This window comes from Hydra vulgaris, chromosome 01 (genome assembly GCF_038396675.1).
Source record: "Hydra vulgaris chromosome 01, alternate assembly HydraT2T_AEP".
In the NCBI taxonomy this organism is placed as follows: Eukaryota; Metazoa; Cnidaria; class Hydrozoa; order Anthoathecata; family Hydridae; genus Hydra; species Hydra vulgaris.
The window spans coordinates 41236500-41254456 of NC_088920.1; the positions used below are offsets into that span (position 1 = coordinate 41236500).

Below are 17957 nucleotides of genomic sequence, written 5' to 3' on the forward strand. Positions count from 1 at the left end.
ACTTTCAAACACCTCCACCCCATATAAGAATGTCACGTATTATTTGAATAGACCCTATATGGTTTTGCTACATTTTTAAATATAGCAAAAACAAAAACAAAAAAATTTGTAAGTAAAATTAAGCCCTGTCATTGCAAAAAAAAACATTCACTGTTTGGTCACATTGCCCTGTGTGTCTTAATAAAAAAAAAATTAGTTATACTAACTACTTCCTTTATACAAATAGTTATAAAATATTTGCCTTAAATTTGGGTAAGTTTTTGCCTAAGTTTTGCGTAACTTATGCGCAACCTTAACTTTACGCAAGTGCTGCGAAAAAGTTGTGAATACAAAATAGTTACGTAAAAAATATTTTGCGTAAGTTTTTCGTAACTTTTGCTCAGCTACGCAAGAGTTACGCAAAAGTTGTGAATCCGCACCCTGGTCTTTTAAATATAACCTTTCTTCTACAGGAATCTAAATGTTGTTTGATAATATTGAGCAATTGCATATGAAATTTATGGTATTAAATTTAATTATACTAGTAATATACTGTTCATTTTATTTAAAAATACTTTTATTCTAAGTATCTATTATTAAAAAGTAATATTGACTTTTTTTATCTGGATTACATGTGCATAAAATGAGTATCAGGACAATTATCTTGACTAGTTATGATATTTTTATCATCACAAAGAACAACTTTAGGAACACATGTGCAGGAACTGATATCAAAAAGCCTATTGAATGTCTTAAAAACGTTTTTTTCTACACAATAAGTGGGCATTAATGGTGACCGAGAGTTAATTTTTTCCATACCATGACTTTTTTTTTCAGCTATGTTTTACAATTAAGCTGAAACAATAACTTGGATAGGTATTATTATTATTTTATTAAACACCCTCTGTAAATGTGTTTACAAGGTAAAAATACATAAAAATAGTTTAAGATATATAAAGAGAGAATAAAGTATATCACTTGGGAATGTTTTCTTCAAGAGTATTTTTGAAAACTGTTCGCTGTTGCTTTGCATACCAAGATTGAATTGCCTTTACTAAAATTTGATAAGTATCTTCAGGAATTATATTTTCTGAAATATTAATTTTCACTTTCTTTTTATCCTGAATTAAGTTTTTCATATTTATTTTATGGATCTTACATAATTCCTTTATATCATTTAAAAATGAATATTTTAATGAACAATAGGTAAGCTGAGAATTGATGATTTGAAAAGTTACTTTATTATTTAATAGACGGATAAATAGGTTTATTTTATTTTGTTGTATGTAAATCGATATCTCCCGAACTTTAAATAGAGAGTTTATATAGTTTTTGCTATACTTAGAGGTATTAAAAAATGACTTGAATGCATTTCTTCCAAGTTTATTAACTCTTTGCATTGTTGACTCTCTATTTTCACAGAGTTCCAGACCATGCGTTAGCGTCAGAACTGTTAAAGATGTATGTAACTGAATAATTGAAGATGGATGTACAAACCGGATACCAGATTGAATCAGAGTTTGCACTATTGTTTGGAAATTTGATACCCATTTGTTAATATTTGTTCTATTGAGTGATATGATAAAATAGATTTTTGTGTATCCCAAATAAAGCCTAGATGATAAAGTTTTTCATTTGGTATTATTTGATGGTCGTCTAGGGTTATCTTGCAATTAGTTAATTGTCTTAGTTAATAGTCTATATTTATATAGTCTATATTATAATTGCCAATAGTTAATAGTCTATTGTTAAGAAAATAAAAATCTTCAATAATCTGTTTGTTCGTGGGTGGTTCCGTATTTGCAAGATGGTTAGGACTTCCACTAAAGTTGCTTTTTGTGAAATTTTGTGTTTTACGCTAGTTTGAGAACATTTTTCGTCCACCAAAATTTTCTCTTTCCCACACAGTTATAACATTTGTTTGTTTTGCGTAGGTGCGGCAATCTTCAATTTGTATGAAAATGTTAGTGCTAAAGATGGCGTTGTAAAGTTATTTAAAATGAAAAAAATCAATATTTAAATACACATTTTTTTCACCTAAGAATCAAATCTCTGATTCCAAAATCGACCTGCCCTACTTGAAGGTTGAAGCAATTAATTTTTCCAAAAAAAGAAAATTGCCGATATCTACTGTTATATATTTTTAAAATTTAATAAAAATCTTTTCCGCCAAATACCTCTTTTATTAGTTTTTAAGGTAAAATTGGTTCCGGATCTAAAATTAAAAAAACCCGGAAAAGATCCACGACCGACAACACGGGTTTCGATCGTCTATTAAAATAATAGTCCACTATATCTAAAAAAGTCTAGTAGAAAAAAATGTGTGTGGAGGAGGGGGTGAGTTCTTCGCCGTCGTCGGCACCGGGTCCGGATCCTAATTACTTTTCTAGGTCCGTTATGCCTTATTTGAAGATTGTTGCTCGATATTTCATTGTTTCTTGATAATCAGAATTTGACTACAAATCCAAGTAAACCGATTTTTAATTTAAGAAATGCAAAACAAGAAAAAACTTTCTACGGGCCACATTATTTTTATTTCACATATAAATAAAATCTATAACATAAAAATAAATAAGTCCATAAAAATGAAACAAGCCAGTCGTTACATAAAACAAAATTGCATCATACAAGCCTTCAAAAAATACTCACAAGTATCTAGGTACATCAAGCTTGATATACAAACATTGTTTAAATCACAACCGTCATATAAATCTAGATATTTTAATATTATATGGAACAAAAATATTACGAAATAATAAAAACAAAATTAAATAAATTGACAACTTGCACTGTTGGACAAGTTTTGAAAAAATGAAACAAACGTCAAAAGAAAAAAAAAGTTTAACATAAGCAAAATTGAATTTGAAGATGAAAATTTAAAAAGATTAGCCACAAGTATGTAACACACAACACGAAAGGTAGACTTTGCAATTGATATATTATAAACTATTTACAAGGCGATATGACAACACAGCAGAACATGTTGTACAACAAAAAAAAAAAAAAACAACAAAAAAAACTTTCTTTTCAACAAAAATCATATATTAACATTGTATATTATAAAGGCACGAAAATCTGTATGTACTATCAAATCCCAGGTAAATCCAAGGAGGGCAAAGAATAGCAACGTTTTTAAAAACAAAAACGTACAAAGCTTCGTCGAACATATTTCTAAATAACACCATCACCAACAAAGAATACCACAACAATGATTATATGATGACATCACAACAATGATGACTAACTCAACTTTGCAAAACACAAGCTTAAAACATTTTTTTTTAAAATTATTCCTCATCTTTATTTTCGTTATTGGTTTGTTCTATTTGAAACTCAGCAACATAAAGACTTTTGTCAATTGAAGGTGGTATGGGCTTGATTTCAGTTCCTAATTCTTGTTCAACTTGATACAAAGTAAAGCGATCATCATACGTAATTAGGTTTAAAGCAATACCTTAAAATAATTTTTTTATCAGTAATTTATTTAGATAAATGTTTTGCTTGATAATTATACAACAATTAAAGAATAATATTTAAAATTATATCAAGACATTATAAAGATAAAATATTATTGGAATACAATGAAAATTTTTTTATTTACAAAACTACTTCATCATATATATTTAAAATGTCAGAAAATACCAATCTTCATTAACTTTTTTTTAATATGAGCACTTAGGAACAGTAACAGTAAAAGGAAGTGACTTGATTGAATGACGAGTAACACGAGCAAAAATTTTAGTAGATGGCACAGAGACGAGACACTTTAGAGCAGCGCTCATAAAAGTAATTATGAAAAAGAAAAGCAACATTACAACAGTGTGACGATGGTTGAGGGTTGGCTGTAATAGCGGGTTTTACAATGCTTACAATGGGTTTTTACACCTTGTCTAAAAGAGAAAAAGCATCATTCAAAAATCCGCTTAAGATATGGCAGCAGTATTCCATACAAGGACAGATTAGAGATTTAGAAATAATTGAATCCGGAGTAAGAAAGTGGCAAGTACAATAAAGATATGCAACCTTAGTAGATGCTAATTTTGCAACGGATTTGATGTATGGTTTCCAAGAAAGATTGGAAGTAAGTATTATTCCTAGAAAACAAAGGGTAGATGACTCATTGAGTATATTACCTGTTCATAAATATAGGAAGATTTAAATTATTGCAATAACGATTAGCTAAAAAAAATTGACTTTTATCTAAATTAAAGTTCACTAACTACCGAGAGCCCCAAGATGTAGCAGAAGTTAGATCCTTTTCAAGCTCAAATGCCCCCTCAAAGCAATCAGTGTTGGCTTCTTATCAAGACAAGATTAAATGGTAGTATCATCAGTGAACAATGCCATCTTAAATGTGAAATTTTTTTTCTCGAATATTGATAACTTAAATTAAAAAAAGTATAGGGCCAAGGTAGAACCTTGAGAAACCCCCAAGTTACAATAAATGAAGAAGAGTGCTGTCTATTGAGGATAATTTTTATACTATGATTGTTAAGTAAGGATTCAATAATCTTGAAAATGTTACCTGATACATCGTAAGAGAGATTTTGGAGAAAACTAGCATGCCAAACTTTATCAAAAGCTTTAAAAATGTTGAGAGCAATAGCCCTAACCTCTCCACAACCATCTAGTACACGATAAAACCCATTGGTTATTATTGTCAACAAATCAGCGGTAGAATAAGCTTAAAATCCATATTGATCATTAGAAATTATTAGATTCAAAATGAGATTAAATGTTTGCTAATTAAAAACTCAAAAACTTTATTTATGATAGGAAAGAAAATAGACTTAAAATAGACTAATGGGATGAGAGTTAGACAAGTCAGACTGCTCTCCAGAATTTTTGGGATAAAGGGATAACAGATACCACTCTCCAGCAGACTGAAAAACAAGACTCTGATAAGCACGTGTTAAATAATTTTAAAATTAGACAATAACACCGGAGAAAATGGTCCAGATAATGTAGCGTGTTATAGTCTCTGCAAGACTATAACACGCTACATTATCTGGACCACAAGCTGTTGAAGAGTCTATGGAGAAAATCATGTTAAACACAGAAGCTGGAGTGATACAATACAGCTGTAGTCAAGCATTGGATCAACCTGTTTGTCAGCTATATCAGGTAGGATGTGTTTAGTGGAACCAAGAGATGAGATAGATGAAAAGTTCTTAGAAAAAAAATTCTTTGTATTTAGGTGAGGTGACAAAATCTGAACCATGCAAGAGAGGTAGAATAACAGATTTGCCTTAATTATAGACACTGTTAAAGATTCTCCAGTAGTCCAGGGAGCCAATTTTTGTGATTGTCATCTGTTTTTTGGAGAATTGTTTCGTTGATAGATACGGAAGTAACATCTACAATCCGAAATTGCAGCAGCACAAAGAGAAGAAAACCATAGAGAAGAGCGAGGCTTGACTTGTAATCATTGAGAGGGAATAAAAGATTCCATGCCAGTCAGAATAAAAGAAGTTACATAAGAAGCATGTTAGTTAGGAAAAAAAAAGACCATCAAGAAGAAAATCATGGAAAGGGTCCCACAGTCAGCTTTAAGCTAGTTGTAAGAGGTATGATGATAGGGGGGATTCTGATGAAGCAGACTTTCAGAATGGAAATTTGTCATCATTATAATTTAAAATATAAACATTTAACTTTAGACACAATCAGAAAATTCCAATCTTCATTTAATTCAGAATGAGCATGGAAAATCTTCATTATTATAATTAAAAATATAAATATTCACTTCTTAACTATGACATTATCAGAAAATACCAATCCTCATTTATGTCAGAATGAGCATGGAAAATCTTCATCATTATAATTAAAAATATAAATATTCACTTCTTCACTATAGGCATAATCAGAAAATACCAATCCTCATTTATATTAGAATGAGCATGGAAAGTCTTCATTATTATAATTAAAAATATAAATACTCACGTCTTCACTATAGGCATAATCAGAAAATACCAATCCTCATTTATATCAGAATGAGCATGGAAAATCTTCATCATTATAATTAAAAATATAAATATTCACTTCTTCACTATAGGCATAATCAGAAAATACCAATCCTCATTTATATCAGAATGAGCATGGAAAATCTTCATCATTATAATTAAAAATATAAATATTCACTTCTTCACTATAGGCATAATCAGAAAATACCAATCCTCATTTATATCAGAATGAGCATGGAAAATCTTCATCATTATAATTAAAAATATAAATATTCACTTCTTCACTATAGGCATAATCAGAAAATACCAATCCTCATTTATATCAGAATGAGCATGGAAATTCTTTATCATTAATTATTATGTAACACAGAATAAAAGAATGCATAAAATCAAAAAAAAATTTATTGAAACAAATAGTAAATAAATAAATAGTAAATAAATAACCTTTTATTTTACAAGAAAGGAGAAAAAAAGCAACTAAATATTAAAATTTAGGAGGAGAAATTCATAAATTATCATGCTAGCTAATACAAAAATTAAAAATAAAATCAGAAATACAAAATTTTCTTCATAATATTTCAGGTGAAGAAATTCATAAATCATCATGCAATGTCATATGAATTAAAAAGAAATCAGAAATATATAATTTTCTTCATATTATTTCAGGTGAAGAAATTCATAAATCATCATGTAAATACATAAATTAAAAATAAAATCAGAAATATTTAATTTTCTTCATAATATTTCAGGTGAAGAAATTCATAAATCATCATGTAAATACATAAATTAAAAATAAAATCAGAAATATTAAATTTTCTTCATCAAATTTCAGGTGAAGAAATTCATAAATCATCATGCTAATACATAAATTAAAAAGAAACTTTTCATCAATTTCTGATTAAAAAAACTCATAAAACATCTTAGGATATTAAAATATATTTACACTTTTTATTGTTGTTTTGATCAGTATATGATGGCAAACATATTTCACTAACAAATTTCTGATTAATGAATTTAAATTTGATTTAAGATTTCTCACTTAATAGAGCCAGACCTTCAAAAGATAGTCAAACCAGACCTTCAAAAGAAAGGCCTTCAAAAGATTTTCACTTAATTGAGCTAGACCTTCAAAAAAAAAAAAAAAAAGACCTTCAAAAGATTATCGAACCAGGCATTCAAAAAATAGTCAAAAATTATTCTAGCAGATATACATTCTCAATTAATACAAACTCAAGAAAATAAAGAAACCAGAAGTATGAAAATTTCTTTATAAACTTTCAAGTGAAGAAATTTCATAAATCATCATATATCTATCAAAACCTTCAAAATTTTCAAATAATTCTAAAATAACAAAACACAAAAGATTTTGTGAATTCTACAAACCATAGAAAAATGTTTTGATTTTTTACAAACCTAGCAAAAAACATAAAATAGCATTCATACTCTTATTTCTTAATTACACTTTTAAAATGTTAAAATTTAAGAAAAGAACTTCAGCATTATATATATATTCAAATATATATATACAAATATATATATTCAGGCAATCCACTTCATGAAAATTTATGCATGATAAAAAAGATCAAGTTATTACAGGTTATTTAAATATTGCATAGAAATTAAACAATAAGACTAAAAATATCAATTTCGATTTCTAAAAAAGATAATAACTAAGCAAATAAAATCCTGTAATAAAAGAATTATCTTATATTGACTATCAAAATTTACGAGGTTTCAGCATCACAACATTTTACTTCAAATTAAAAAAGGTTTCAGGAACTCAGCACAAGACATTAAATCATTAAGTTGCATTAATACATTAACTTGTATTTTAAAAAATCGCTCTAACATTAAAAGCATTATTCTCTCAATATATTTATTGGTTAAGTAGACCAACATGAAAAATTATTTACAACAAGAAAATATTTTTTTAACAATTTAAAAGGATAAAATAATATTACCATATAAATATATATGATAGATATATGTAAAGATATCTAATTCTTTATCTTATCATATTTTATTATAGGCTATAAATACGGCTCACCTAAAAATAACAAGGGAGTACACTTTATCTAATTAAAGTTAAAAATTACCTAAATGACCAAAGCGCCCTGATCGCCCAATTCGGTGGAGATACGTTTCTGAATTTTTTGGAAAATCAAAATTTATAACTACATTAACGGCTTGGATATCAATTCCTCTTGTGAATAAATCTAAAAAAATTAATATTAAAATGTGTAAATAATTTTGATTATCTTTTGAAATCTAAAATCAAAATGCCATTTAAAATATTTGAACAAAAAATTAAAATAAATCTATTATTTACCTGAACAAACTAGATTTCTACACTGACCAGAGCGAAAATCGTGAAAAACTCTATTCCTGTGTGACTGTTGCATTCTAGAGTGTATATAAAAACATGAATATCCAAGCTGTGTGATTTTACGCGCCAATAATTCAACTCTTTGGACAGAGTTACAAAAGATTATAGACTGATTTACTTGAAGCTAAAAAAGGTTTTTTAAAAATTTAAAACTATTATTTACTTGTAATATTTTTAAATAAGTTTTAAATTAGTAACAATCTTAACATAAAAACTCTTAAAAACACAGCACACAAATCTTAATATTTTAATGAAATGCGATAACAATCATGTAATAAAAATAATCTTGCTATAGTTCTAATGTATACATACTTTAGAAAATAGTGTGTTTAGACAATGAACCTTTTGCTTTTCCTCAACAAATGCATAATACTAAAAAGCAATATACAAAAAGATTACAAAGGATTTTTTCAAATTATTAATAAATCAATCAATATAAATTCTGAATTATGTTATTTTACAATTCAAGGATGTTTACAAATAGTATAGTATAATCACTAATGATGTGTAAACACCTAATAATAATGATGTTAATAATAAACAATAACAACTCTAAAAACCATTATGTAACAATGGTATTAAAAACAATAAAAATTTCAAGTTACTTGCTTTTAAAAAAACAATAGCTATATATACAAAGTTAGACTAAGTTACAAACAGTTAAAAACTGATAAAATGTAACAACTAACAATGCCATAACAATTATTTAAGTAGAAAGCAAGAAAATTAAAAAAAAACAATAATAAAATTAATAAAAATATTACCAATGATAACAATAATTATAATAGAAATAGCAATAACAAAAAAGATTAAAAATATATTTAACAAATTTTTAAACTTTAAAAAAAAACTTTTAGGGGAAAAAAAGAAAAACTTTTAAAACAATTGGAAGTAAAAATAATACTTACCTTTTAAATCTATTTCCTCAATAATTAGAATAAAATTAGATTCAATAAATTAGTTTTTAATGGCTAAAATATTTAAGAAATTACTAAAAAATGTTTTGGAAAAATTTTATTTGGCGAAAGTAAAGTTTCACATAGAGAATAATTGTTCAAAACTTTGTACCTAAGTCTCTTTGAGAAATTCAACATAATAAAGCTCAGGTCTTTCTAAATACTTATATAAGTATTTATATAAGATATATATCTATTCATACAAGTCATCTCTTTTAATATTTACAAGGTCTTTAATAGATATTCAATAGTTTACTATGTGGTACAACTCAGAGAGGTAAATCTAACATTCAACATGCGATTTAAAGCTTAAGACCGAATTCCTATTAACATAGTTACATGGTATTATGCATCTATTGCATCTTATGCTTGGTTTAAGACATGGAATTCAAGGGAATTTTACAAACATAGATTTGATTATATACATAGATCAGAGGTACTTAAACATCTCTACATATATAATAATTAAACCTAAACATCTCTACATATATAAGAATTAAACTTTTTTTTAAATCTATGAAGCACTTTTATAAAAACCTAAGATAAAGCACTTTTATTTACCTATAATTTAAAAACTTTTAAAAATAATCTGTTAAATCTAATGCATTAAAATGATATTTTTTAGATAAAAATAAAAACGAAATAGAAAATTTTTACTTGAGTGATTCCTTTTAAAGTTAGCTCATCCATTAAATTTATTTCATAAGGTTTTGACAAGTATTTATCCTAAAAAAACATTAAAATTTAAAAATACAAAATATGTGTGTATAAACACACACACACACACACCAGAGGATAATATGTATCTAAGGACGCTATTTCTAAATTTATTTTGTGTACTTTGATTTTTTTTTGAAAAATAAAAAAACAAAGATTAATAACAAAAAAAAAAAAAAAAAAATAGCTGCCCCAACACAAACCCTCAGTTGATTCACTAAAACACACAATTTTATAGACATTTTTTCAAAACTCAACTATCAATTAAGTACCTTGAATTCTTTGACTGAATATGGAAATGTAGCAGAATACAAAAGTACTTGGCGATTTTCTGGAAGCATTTGTATCAATGAATCAAGCAACTTTTTAAAATCCATTGATAACAACTTATCAGCCTAAGTAAATAAGAACTCTTTATTTCAAGTTATCATAGTTATAACTAAAAAGTGTGGCCACTACTAGAAACACACTAAAACACCATGTGGCCACTGTGACAGACACAATAGCTGAAAACACATTTATGTTTCAGTTCATTTGAGATTAGTTTATTAGAAAGCTCTTTAAAATCAATGTTTTGAAACTTTTCCAAATTGTGTATCTTTTAAATATAATAAAATTAACATCTACATAAAAATTTTTTTTAAAGGATATTTCTAGTATCTAGCAAAAATAGATTTAAAAATACAAGTAATCCAGAGTTTACATCTCAATAATGAGAAATACTACTTTCTTTCTTGAATAAAAAAAATCAAACAAACTTTAAGGTATATAATTTTAGTAGGTTTAAAACAAAATTTAAAAATTTTATTTTTTTAAATATAGATAATCAGGGACTATTCTAGGAAATTAATTTTGGTGCGCTGTAACGAAATTTGCCGTATGTAGGCATTTTTTGGCTAAAAAAACTATATTAGTCTTATATATATATAAAAAACTCAATTTCTGAATATGGACAGCGCCCAAATAAGTTTGGCTGTCGAAAACGGTCTAGAATACCCCTGGATACTAATAATGATCATATGATTATTTAAATAGCAGTCATAAAATGAAAAAAATAATTTTTTGAAAAATCAAAAAAAATACAGGATTCTGTTTTAATTTTAAAAAATGACTTTTTTTTATTAAAACATACTGTATACCACTTGTATTCACAAAAAAACTAAACCACGTGCCAATCTTTTTTAGTCAGTTCTTTTAACTTTTTCGACTATCCATTTTCTGAAATTTACCTAGCAACACTCTTAGTTACTACTCAAAATGTTCAAAAAGTAAGACATAAGTCACTAAATTTAATTCCTTTGTGGATAAAACCTCATCGTTCCAATTTTGGCAGATGAACTATTGGAAAAGTGTACACACGACAAAACCCAAAATGCAAATGAGGCATATTATTTTGTGTTGCAAAATCATTTTGTTGGAAGTGAAACAATAAAAAGTTATTCAGCTGTAATACATTTTAACAATAGCAGAAATGGAATCTTTGGTATTTCAAAAGATTTAGGATTAGTTTCAAATGTAAAACACATGACCAAAAAAGCTAATGACAATGTAAAAAAGGAAATCCAGAGCAAAGCTGAAGGGCTACAATGACATTTAAAAAAAAAGAAAGACTTTTAAAGAAATTAAAGTAAAAATAAGAAATTATTAGGATTTAAAGATTTGTTGAGATATTTTTTAAACTTCCTTGTGTTTTTCTCAGTTTTGCATTTCGAGTTTTTCATGAAAACTTAAAATGCGATAACTTGATATTGGATAGTATATTTCTTTACAAACTTTCAGGATATGTTTGCAACATATATGAACTCCATTTAACTGTCAGAATTTTTATGAATCACTCTAAAATACTATATAGACCTATACATTTCAAAAAACTATTGAAAATCAATGAGTTATTCAAAAAAGTCAATAACTTTTTTATTACTCTGATTTAGGTAAAATCTGACGGAGTATCTAGATGTACTTTATGGATGTATCAATGGATACATGAATTTGAGTATCTAGATGTAATGTAGAATGTCCAAAAAATTTTTTTGAAAAGAGATTAAGACAAATTGACCTTGAGCATTTTGAAATGTGGTCAATTTTGCTGATTTTCCCCTGATTACGGATCAACCAAATGCTTTTTTTTTATCAACTTAATTCTTTCCAAGAAACTACATGAACACTTAAATATGGTAATTTTTTTTTTTCCTTTCAATATCAATTTTTTTATGACTGCCACTTTATTTACATAAATATAATATATAAATTTAACTGTAACTTAATTGATATAAACATTAATTTAACTTATTTAAATGTGCTAGAATTTGCTAAAATGCAAAAAATATAAAGTAAACTTGTAAAAAAAAAAGTTAAAAATAACTTTTTATTTCACTGCTTGTGAATAAATTAACATTAAGTTTAGGTCTAATTAAATTTTTACCTAAAATATTTTTACCTCATCCATTACAAGTATTTGACACTTGGACATATCAGCAACACCTTTTTTCATCAAATCAAGAATTCTTCCAGGAGTAGCAACAACAACATGTACTATAAAATCAAAACACTTTCTAATAACAGAAAGATTGGCAAAACACATATTTAACTACTAAACACAAAGGTTAAAGTAGAAAATTAGATAGGATAAATTAATTATTTTGCTAATTTGAATAATTAAATAAGATAAAAAGTCATTACTTCAAAATTATTTCTGGAAAAAGTCTATTATGAAATTTTTTTATAATCAAAAACAATTAATTCCCAACAAAAAAATCTATATTAGGATAAATGTAATTGCCAGCAATCAATAGAATGTAAAAGAATTTGTCATCAGATATCAATAATCAGTTTACCAATCAATAACAACTCTGGAGATGTTTGGAAAAGCTAGAAAAGTAAATCATGTTTCTTTAAAATGAAAGATAAAAAAGGATTTAATTTAACTTTATTCACTACAGTCAAGGAGGCTACTTTACTGTTGTTAAAACCCTCTCTCAACTCATTAACTCCAAAATACAAACCTTGACAAACAAGGATGTTGTATTACTGCACTCTTACTGGAGGGTAAATGAGGATATAGTTGTTAACTACACTACATTTAAATTGCTATATTAAAAATGTAAACAAATGATTTGTTTGCTAAGAATTTATTAAAACCACAAATGATTTTTGGTAACACTTTAATTAGCTTTATGTGAAAATGATTTTAAATTTATAAACTTTTTCATAAATTAGGTACATAAAAATACTACATAAAAATAAAAAAAATCACCAGATGGCAATTTTATAAAAACTTATAATTTAAATTTTTAATGAAAACAAAAAAATAAACATATTTTTTAATTAAACATATTTTACCTGTCTGATAAAGTCTCATTATGTCATCTTTTAAACTAGTCCCACCCAACGTTACCATGACTTTTGTACCAAGATGATTGCTGAGATCTTTGCATATTTGTGAAGTTTGCAGTGCAAGCTCTCGAGTAGGAACAAGAACCAATGCTAAAACAAAAAGTTAACTGGTTTTACTGACTATCAAATTTAAAACTTCATGTATCAATACATTTTCATTTATTATATAACTTAATACTTAAAGCAAACAACAACAACAAAAAATAGTTAATCTAGTATGTCTATTAGGGTGAAGAATTTTTGATTTTTTTTCTTATGACGTGGTTTTTCAGGGGCATGCGACAGCATTTGCTGTCGCATGCCCCTAAAAAACCACTTCATTGGACGCTTTAAATTTCTTGAATCTACTGCCAAAGAAAGGAGAGAGGATCGGTATAATTGCTGTAGAGCTTAAAGACCTATGAAGCAAAATGTTGAACTTCCCGCATGTATCTGATTAAGCCATTTGTGCAAAACTAGCAAAACGTCTGAAAGACTACAAGTGCTGCAGAAAAAAAACAAAACTTTGATTCATTGAATGAACTGATTGACATGACCAAGATGAAAGGCGAATGGTTGTGCAAAGAGGATGAGAACCTCGACAAACTGCAAATTGAGAACAAAGGTCACGTTGGTTATTGGACTGGCTAACCTGCAAGTACCAATACCATCCAAGCGAAAGAGGGCAATAAAAGCGATTGCATCCACACTTACTAGCTTAGCGCTACCTGATTGTTCCAAAAGTATCAGATTCATCTGAGAACAGTACAGACAGTCCTTGGGAGGATGACAATGCAGCACCAATGAGCAAAAGGAAGCATAACCCAACAGGTATCGCAAGACGTCTTGTTACATTGCTCAAAGCTGTCGTCCTACGGAGCAGCAGTGGTGTGCCGCCAGATTTCTGGTGAGGACATTGAAATCCCAACCCCATGTCAATCAGCAACCCACAAGGCTATGTATAGAAGACATACTACACAAGAGCTGCTCAGGTGAAGAAACACTTGGTGAGCACGCTTCATCTGGAGAAGTGAAGCATACACTTTGACGGCAAACTCATCGAGGGCTTTGAATATCAGGCCGTCGTCCTCAAAAATGAAGTTGAAAAAAATGAAGTTGACTGCGCTAAAATTTAAAGATGGGAAAGCTCAAACAATCGCAGAAGGATTCCAGGATGTGTTAGAGGAGTTCAACCTGTGGGGATCAGTTGTGATGATTGTTGCCAACACAACAAACACCACTTAATGTTCGAAGAGAAAGGTCACCCCAAACCCAAGCTCATCAGTTGCCAGCATCATGTGCTAGACCATGTTCTTCCCGTTGTCATGGACGATGAGCTCTATGGGTCGACTAAATCACCAAACATTGAGTATTTCTTTATACAGGATTTGATGAGCAATTATGATTTGAAATTGAAAGCAGCCTTCAGCAACAGTAAAACTGAGATTAAGGAAACAGGCAGCTGGAGAGATGACATGAAGTTTCTCTACCACCTCACTTGTGTCTTCCGTCACTTAACTGAGAGGAATGAGATCCTCTTCGTGAATTTCCAACAGATTGCAAACATCAGCAATGCATGCTAGTACTCTCATGCCATTCTAGCCCTTTTTGCATTTATTCTGATGCCAGAAACCCGGATCAGGTTGTGTAAAATCTGTTCATTCATTTCTTACTCATTGGTTCAGCAGTCAATTGTTCCACGATAAAGATTTAGACTATCTGAAGCTCTGAATGACTACCCAAAAGCTCTCAATTGCTTGAAAACCCACTGGAAAACAGATGACTCTCCAATCAACATTGCCTGAAGCAACCAGTGTTGCGAGCGTACCATCAAAGTTATGCAAGAATTGCACTACTCCTGCCGCAACAAGGACAACCTCCCACTGAGATTCATCCTCTCAAATGACATCGCAAGTATTTGATTTCCTTGTGCATTTGATGATCCTATATAATGTTGTGTGCATGTGACTCAACAGCTTGTGTTCTGCTTTAAAGTGTATTTTGTATCTGCTTACAGTGACTTCAAAAATTTGGCCAAAAAGCTAATAAATAAAATTCCTAAAATTATTTTGTGTGAGGTCTTTTTATCAAATCGCCTTGAATCTAATATTTTATTTAATCTTCAATGAAAGCTCATCAAATTATGTAACGGGGAAACGAGGTTGTATAAAAGCCATCACCCTAATGTTTATTCTAAAATTATTAATCTAAAAATTATTCAATAAAGACTTTTTTCAATAAAAGTTTTTTTTTTAAACCCACCAACCCACCAATGCCTAGCAACCACTTAAACACCAATATACCAAAGCTTAAACAAGCACTATTTAAAAGTTATGCGTTAATAGAAAACTTAGCTTAAACTTATCAGTTTTACAATGAAAAAATTTATTTATTGCAAATTTCTTGATTGTTTTATAAACAAACGTTCACCTTTATATTTAAAAGAAGTCAAAGATTTAACAGTTATTTAAAAACTTTTTAAAACAAATTTTGTCAATAAACCTTTTAAAATTGATATAAATAATTTAAAATAAAAATCAAATTAGTTAAAAATAATTAAAAAATTTTCAGGACTCGAATTAAGTGATTGAAAATCTGAAAATGCTTCTAGTCTCTAAATAACTAAAAAATATATCTTCAGGGCTCGAATTAAGTGAATTGCAATATTGGAAAATGTTTCCAATCTTTAAATTTTTAGCTTTTTAAAACTCTGTTTTTATCACTAAACTCAATGGCTGTTATTTAATAAAAAAATATTTATATTCATCTTGAATTATGATATAAAATCTAATTATAAAACCATAATATTACTATTATTTTTATTATTATCAGGAACTATGATTTAAACTTAAATATTTAAATTCATTTTATAAATCATTAGATAAAACTAGAAAATTAAAGCATGTGAAATTCCAATAAAATTATTAAAAAAAAACCTGCTAATCACAACAGTCTAAAGGAACTTAGGGCTGATCAAATATTTTAAATGAAAGAAATCGTGAATTAAGATATAAAACACTTTTATATCTTATTTAAATCTTATTTCTTATTTATTTTCTTATTTAATTAAATTTCTTATTTACTTAAATGCTCATAACTCTTTTGTATATATGTATACACAAATTTAAGACAGAGTTTAAAAGTGAGCCAATTGAAACTTTTATATCTATTTTAAAACCATACAAAAAACTTTAAAAAACTTTAAAATTTAAAAAATATATATTTTAATTATTTTTATTATCAATTAATTAGTTTCTAATTTAAAACATTTAAATTTTTAAATAAATAATTCCTTTAACTTTTCCCCTAAATTAAAAATCAATTTTAATGTTTCATACAATGCACAAATAACTTAAGCATAATTTTTTATTGGTTGATTTTTAAATTACAGTGCAAATTTTGTGGGCCTTTAGTAATTATTATTATTTTGTAATTTTTAATTTTATTTATAATCCTCAAATTAGCTGGTGTTAAAAAAAACAATAATTAAAAATATGTATGTTTTGACTGTTGTTATTTTTTCAGTGGTAAATTTTTTTTTTTCATTAATTTTTCCAAAATGATAAATGGACCATTTCATCTAAAAAGTGCAGTGGGACGTAGCATGGCCAAAATTGGAATTTTATATATTTTTTTACAATTTTTTATAATAGTGGGTTCAAAAGACAAAGACAGATAAAAATGTGAAAATTAGACATTTTAAAAAAATAACGAGATATTTAGTTAGATAGTTTAGCTAGTAAGTGAATTTTTTTTTGTCAAAACAGTCATCCATGAGGAATTATAATAACTCTTAATTTATAATTAAGTGGTTTTTAAATTACAATTTTTGAGGGTCATTTGTGGATCATTATCCAATATCAATTTAAGTAACCTTTTGTAAAAATAAGACTTTGATTTAATAAGGATAAAAACAGCTTAATTCTTTGCTGTTGTTACTGAAAGAAAACTACACATTTCTGTCATAAAAAAATAATTTAAAAAATGGAATCCAAAGCAAATACTACTAGATGCAATGAAATATATTTAAATTTATCCAGGAGGGAAATCATCAAGCACTTTAGTCACTCTAATACTGTCACAAAAAATTCTCAAAAGGCTTTTGAGTATACTTTTTCAGTAGTAAGTATTCGTGAATGTAATACCTTAAAACTTTTAAATTTATTGAGAGTTTTGTATATTAGATATATAGAAAAGTGGGAAAAAGTACATAAACTTAATGCTAGACTTGAAAGCCAGTATAAAAAATGGATAGACAGTCCAGCTTTTCCAATCGAAAAAAATTTATCAAATAAAAGAAAAGCGTGACGTTCATCAAAAAAACAGATTCAATCGAACAAGTTTTACTTGCAGCAAAAATATAGCATATAGTAATCAAAACCATATCATGGTTGAGCTTTTTAAAAATGTTATAGAACATCAAACTGAAGCAATTCAAATATTACACAGACTAAATAACAATAACATGTTGTCAGATGATAAAACGTTTAGATATTTCATCAACCTGTAATTACACAAAAAGTTCATATCATGATACACACATGATAGCACCTGGTAGATTTCCAAGCTATAGGACTATTAAAAAAC

The 17957-nt window shown here is 27.6% G+C and overlaps 1 protein-coding gene across 1 annotated transcript in view; it reads right to left on the reverse strand.

Annotated features, from left to right (window-relative positions):
- Positions 1 to 2490: 2490 nt before the first annotated feature.
- LOC100215309 (probable ATP-dependent RNA helicase DDX6) overlaps positions 2491 to 17957 on the reverse strand; it is a 29786-nt gene continuing 14319 nt past the window's right edge. Inside the window, exons 4-11 of the mRNA XM_065788176.1 lie at positions 13338 to 13481; positions 12436 to 12530; positions 10271 to 10393; positions 9939 to 10007; positions 8638 to 8697; positions 8269 to 8449; positions 8036 to 8155; positions 2491 to 3433 (exon numbers count right to left, since the gene is read on the reverse strand). Of these exons, the coding sequence (XP_065644248.1) occupies positions 3267 to 3433; positions 8036 to 8155; positions 8269 to 8449; positions 8638 to 8697; positions 9939 to 10007; positions 10271 to 10393; positions 12436 to 12530; positions 13338 to 13481 (959 nt within the window). The 3' untranslated portion in view covers positions 2491 to 3266. The remainder of the gene's footprint in view (positions 3434 to 8035; positions 8156 to 8268; positions 8450 to 8637; positions 8698 to 9938; positions 10008 to 10270; positions 10394 to 12435; positions 12531 to 13337; positions 13482 to 17957) is intronic.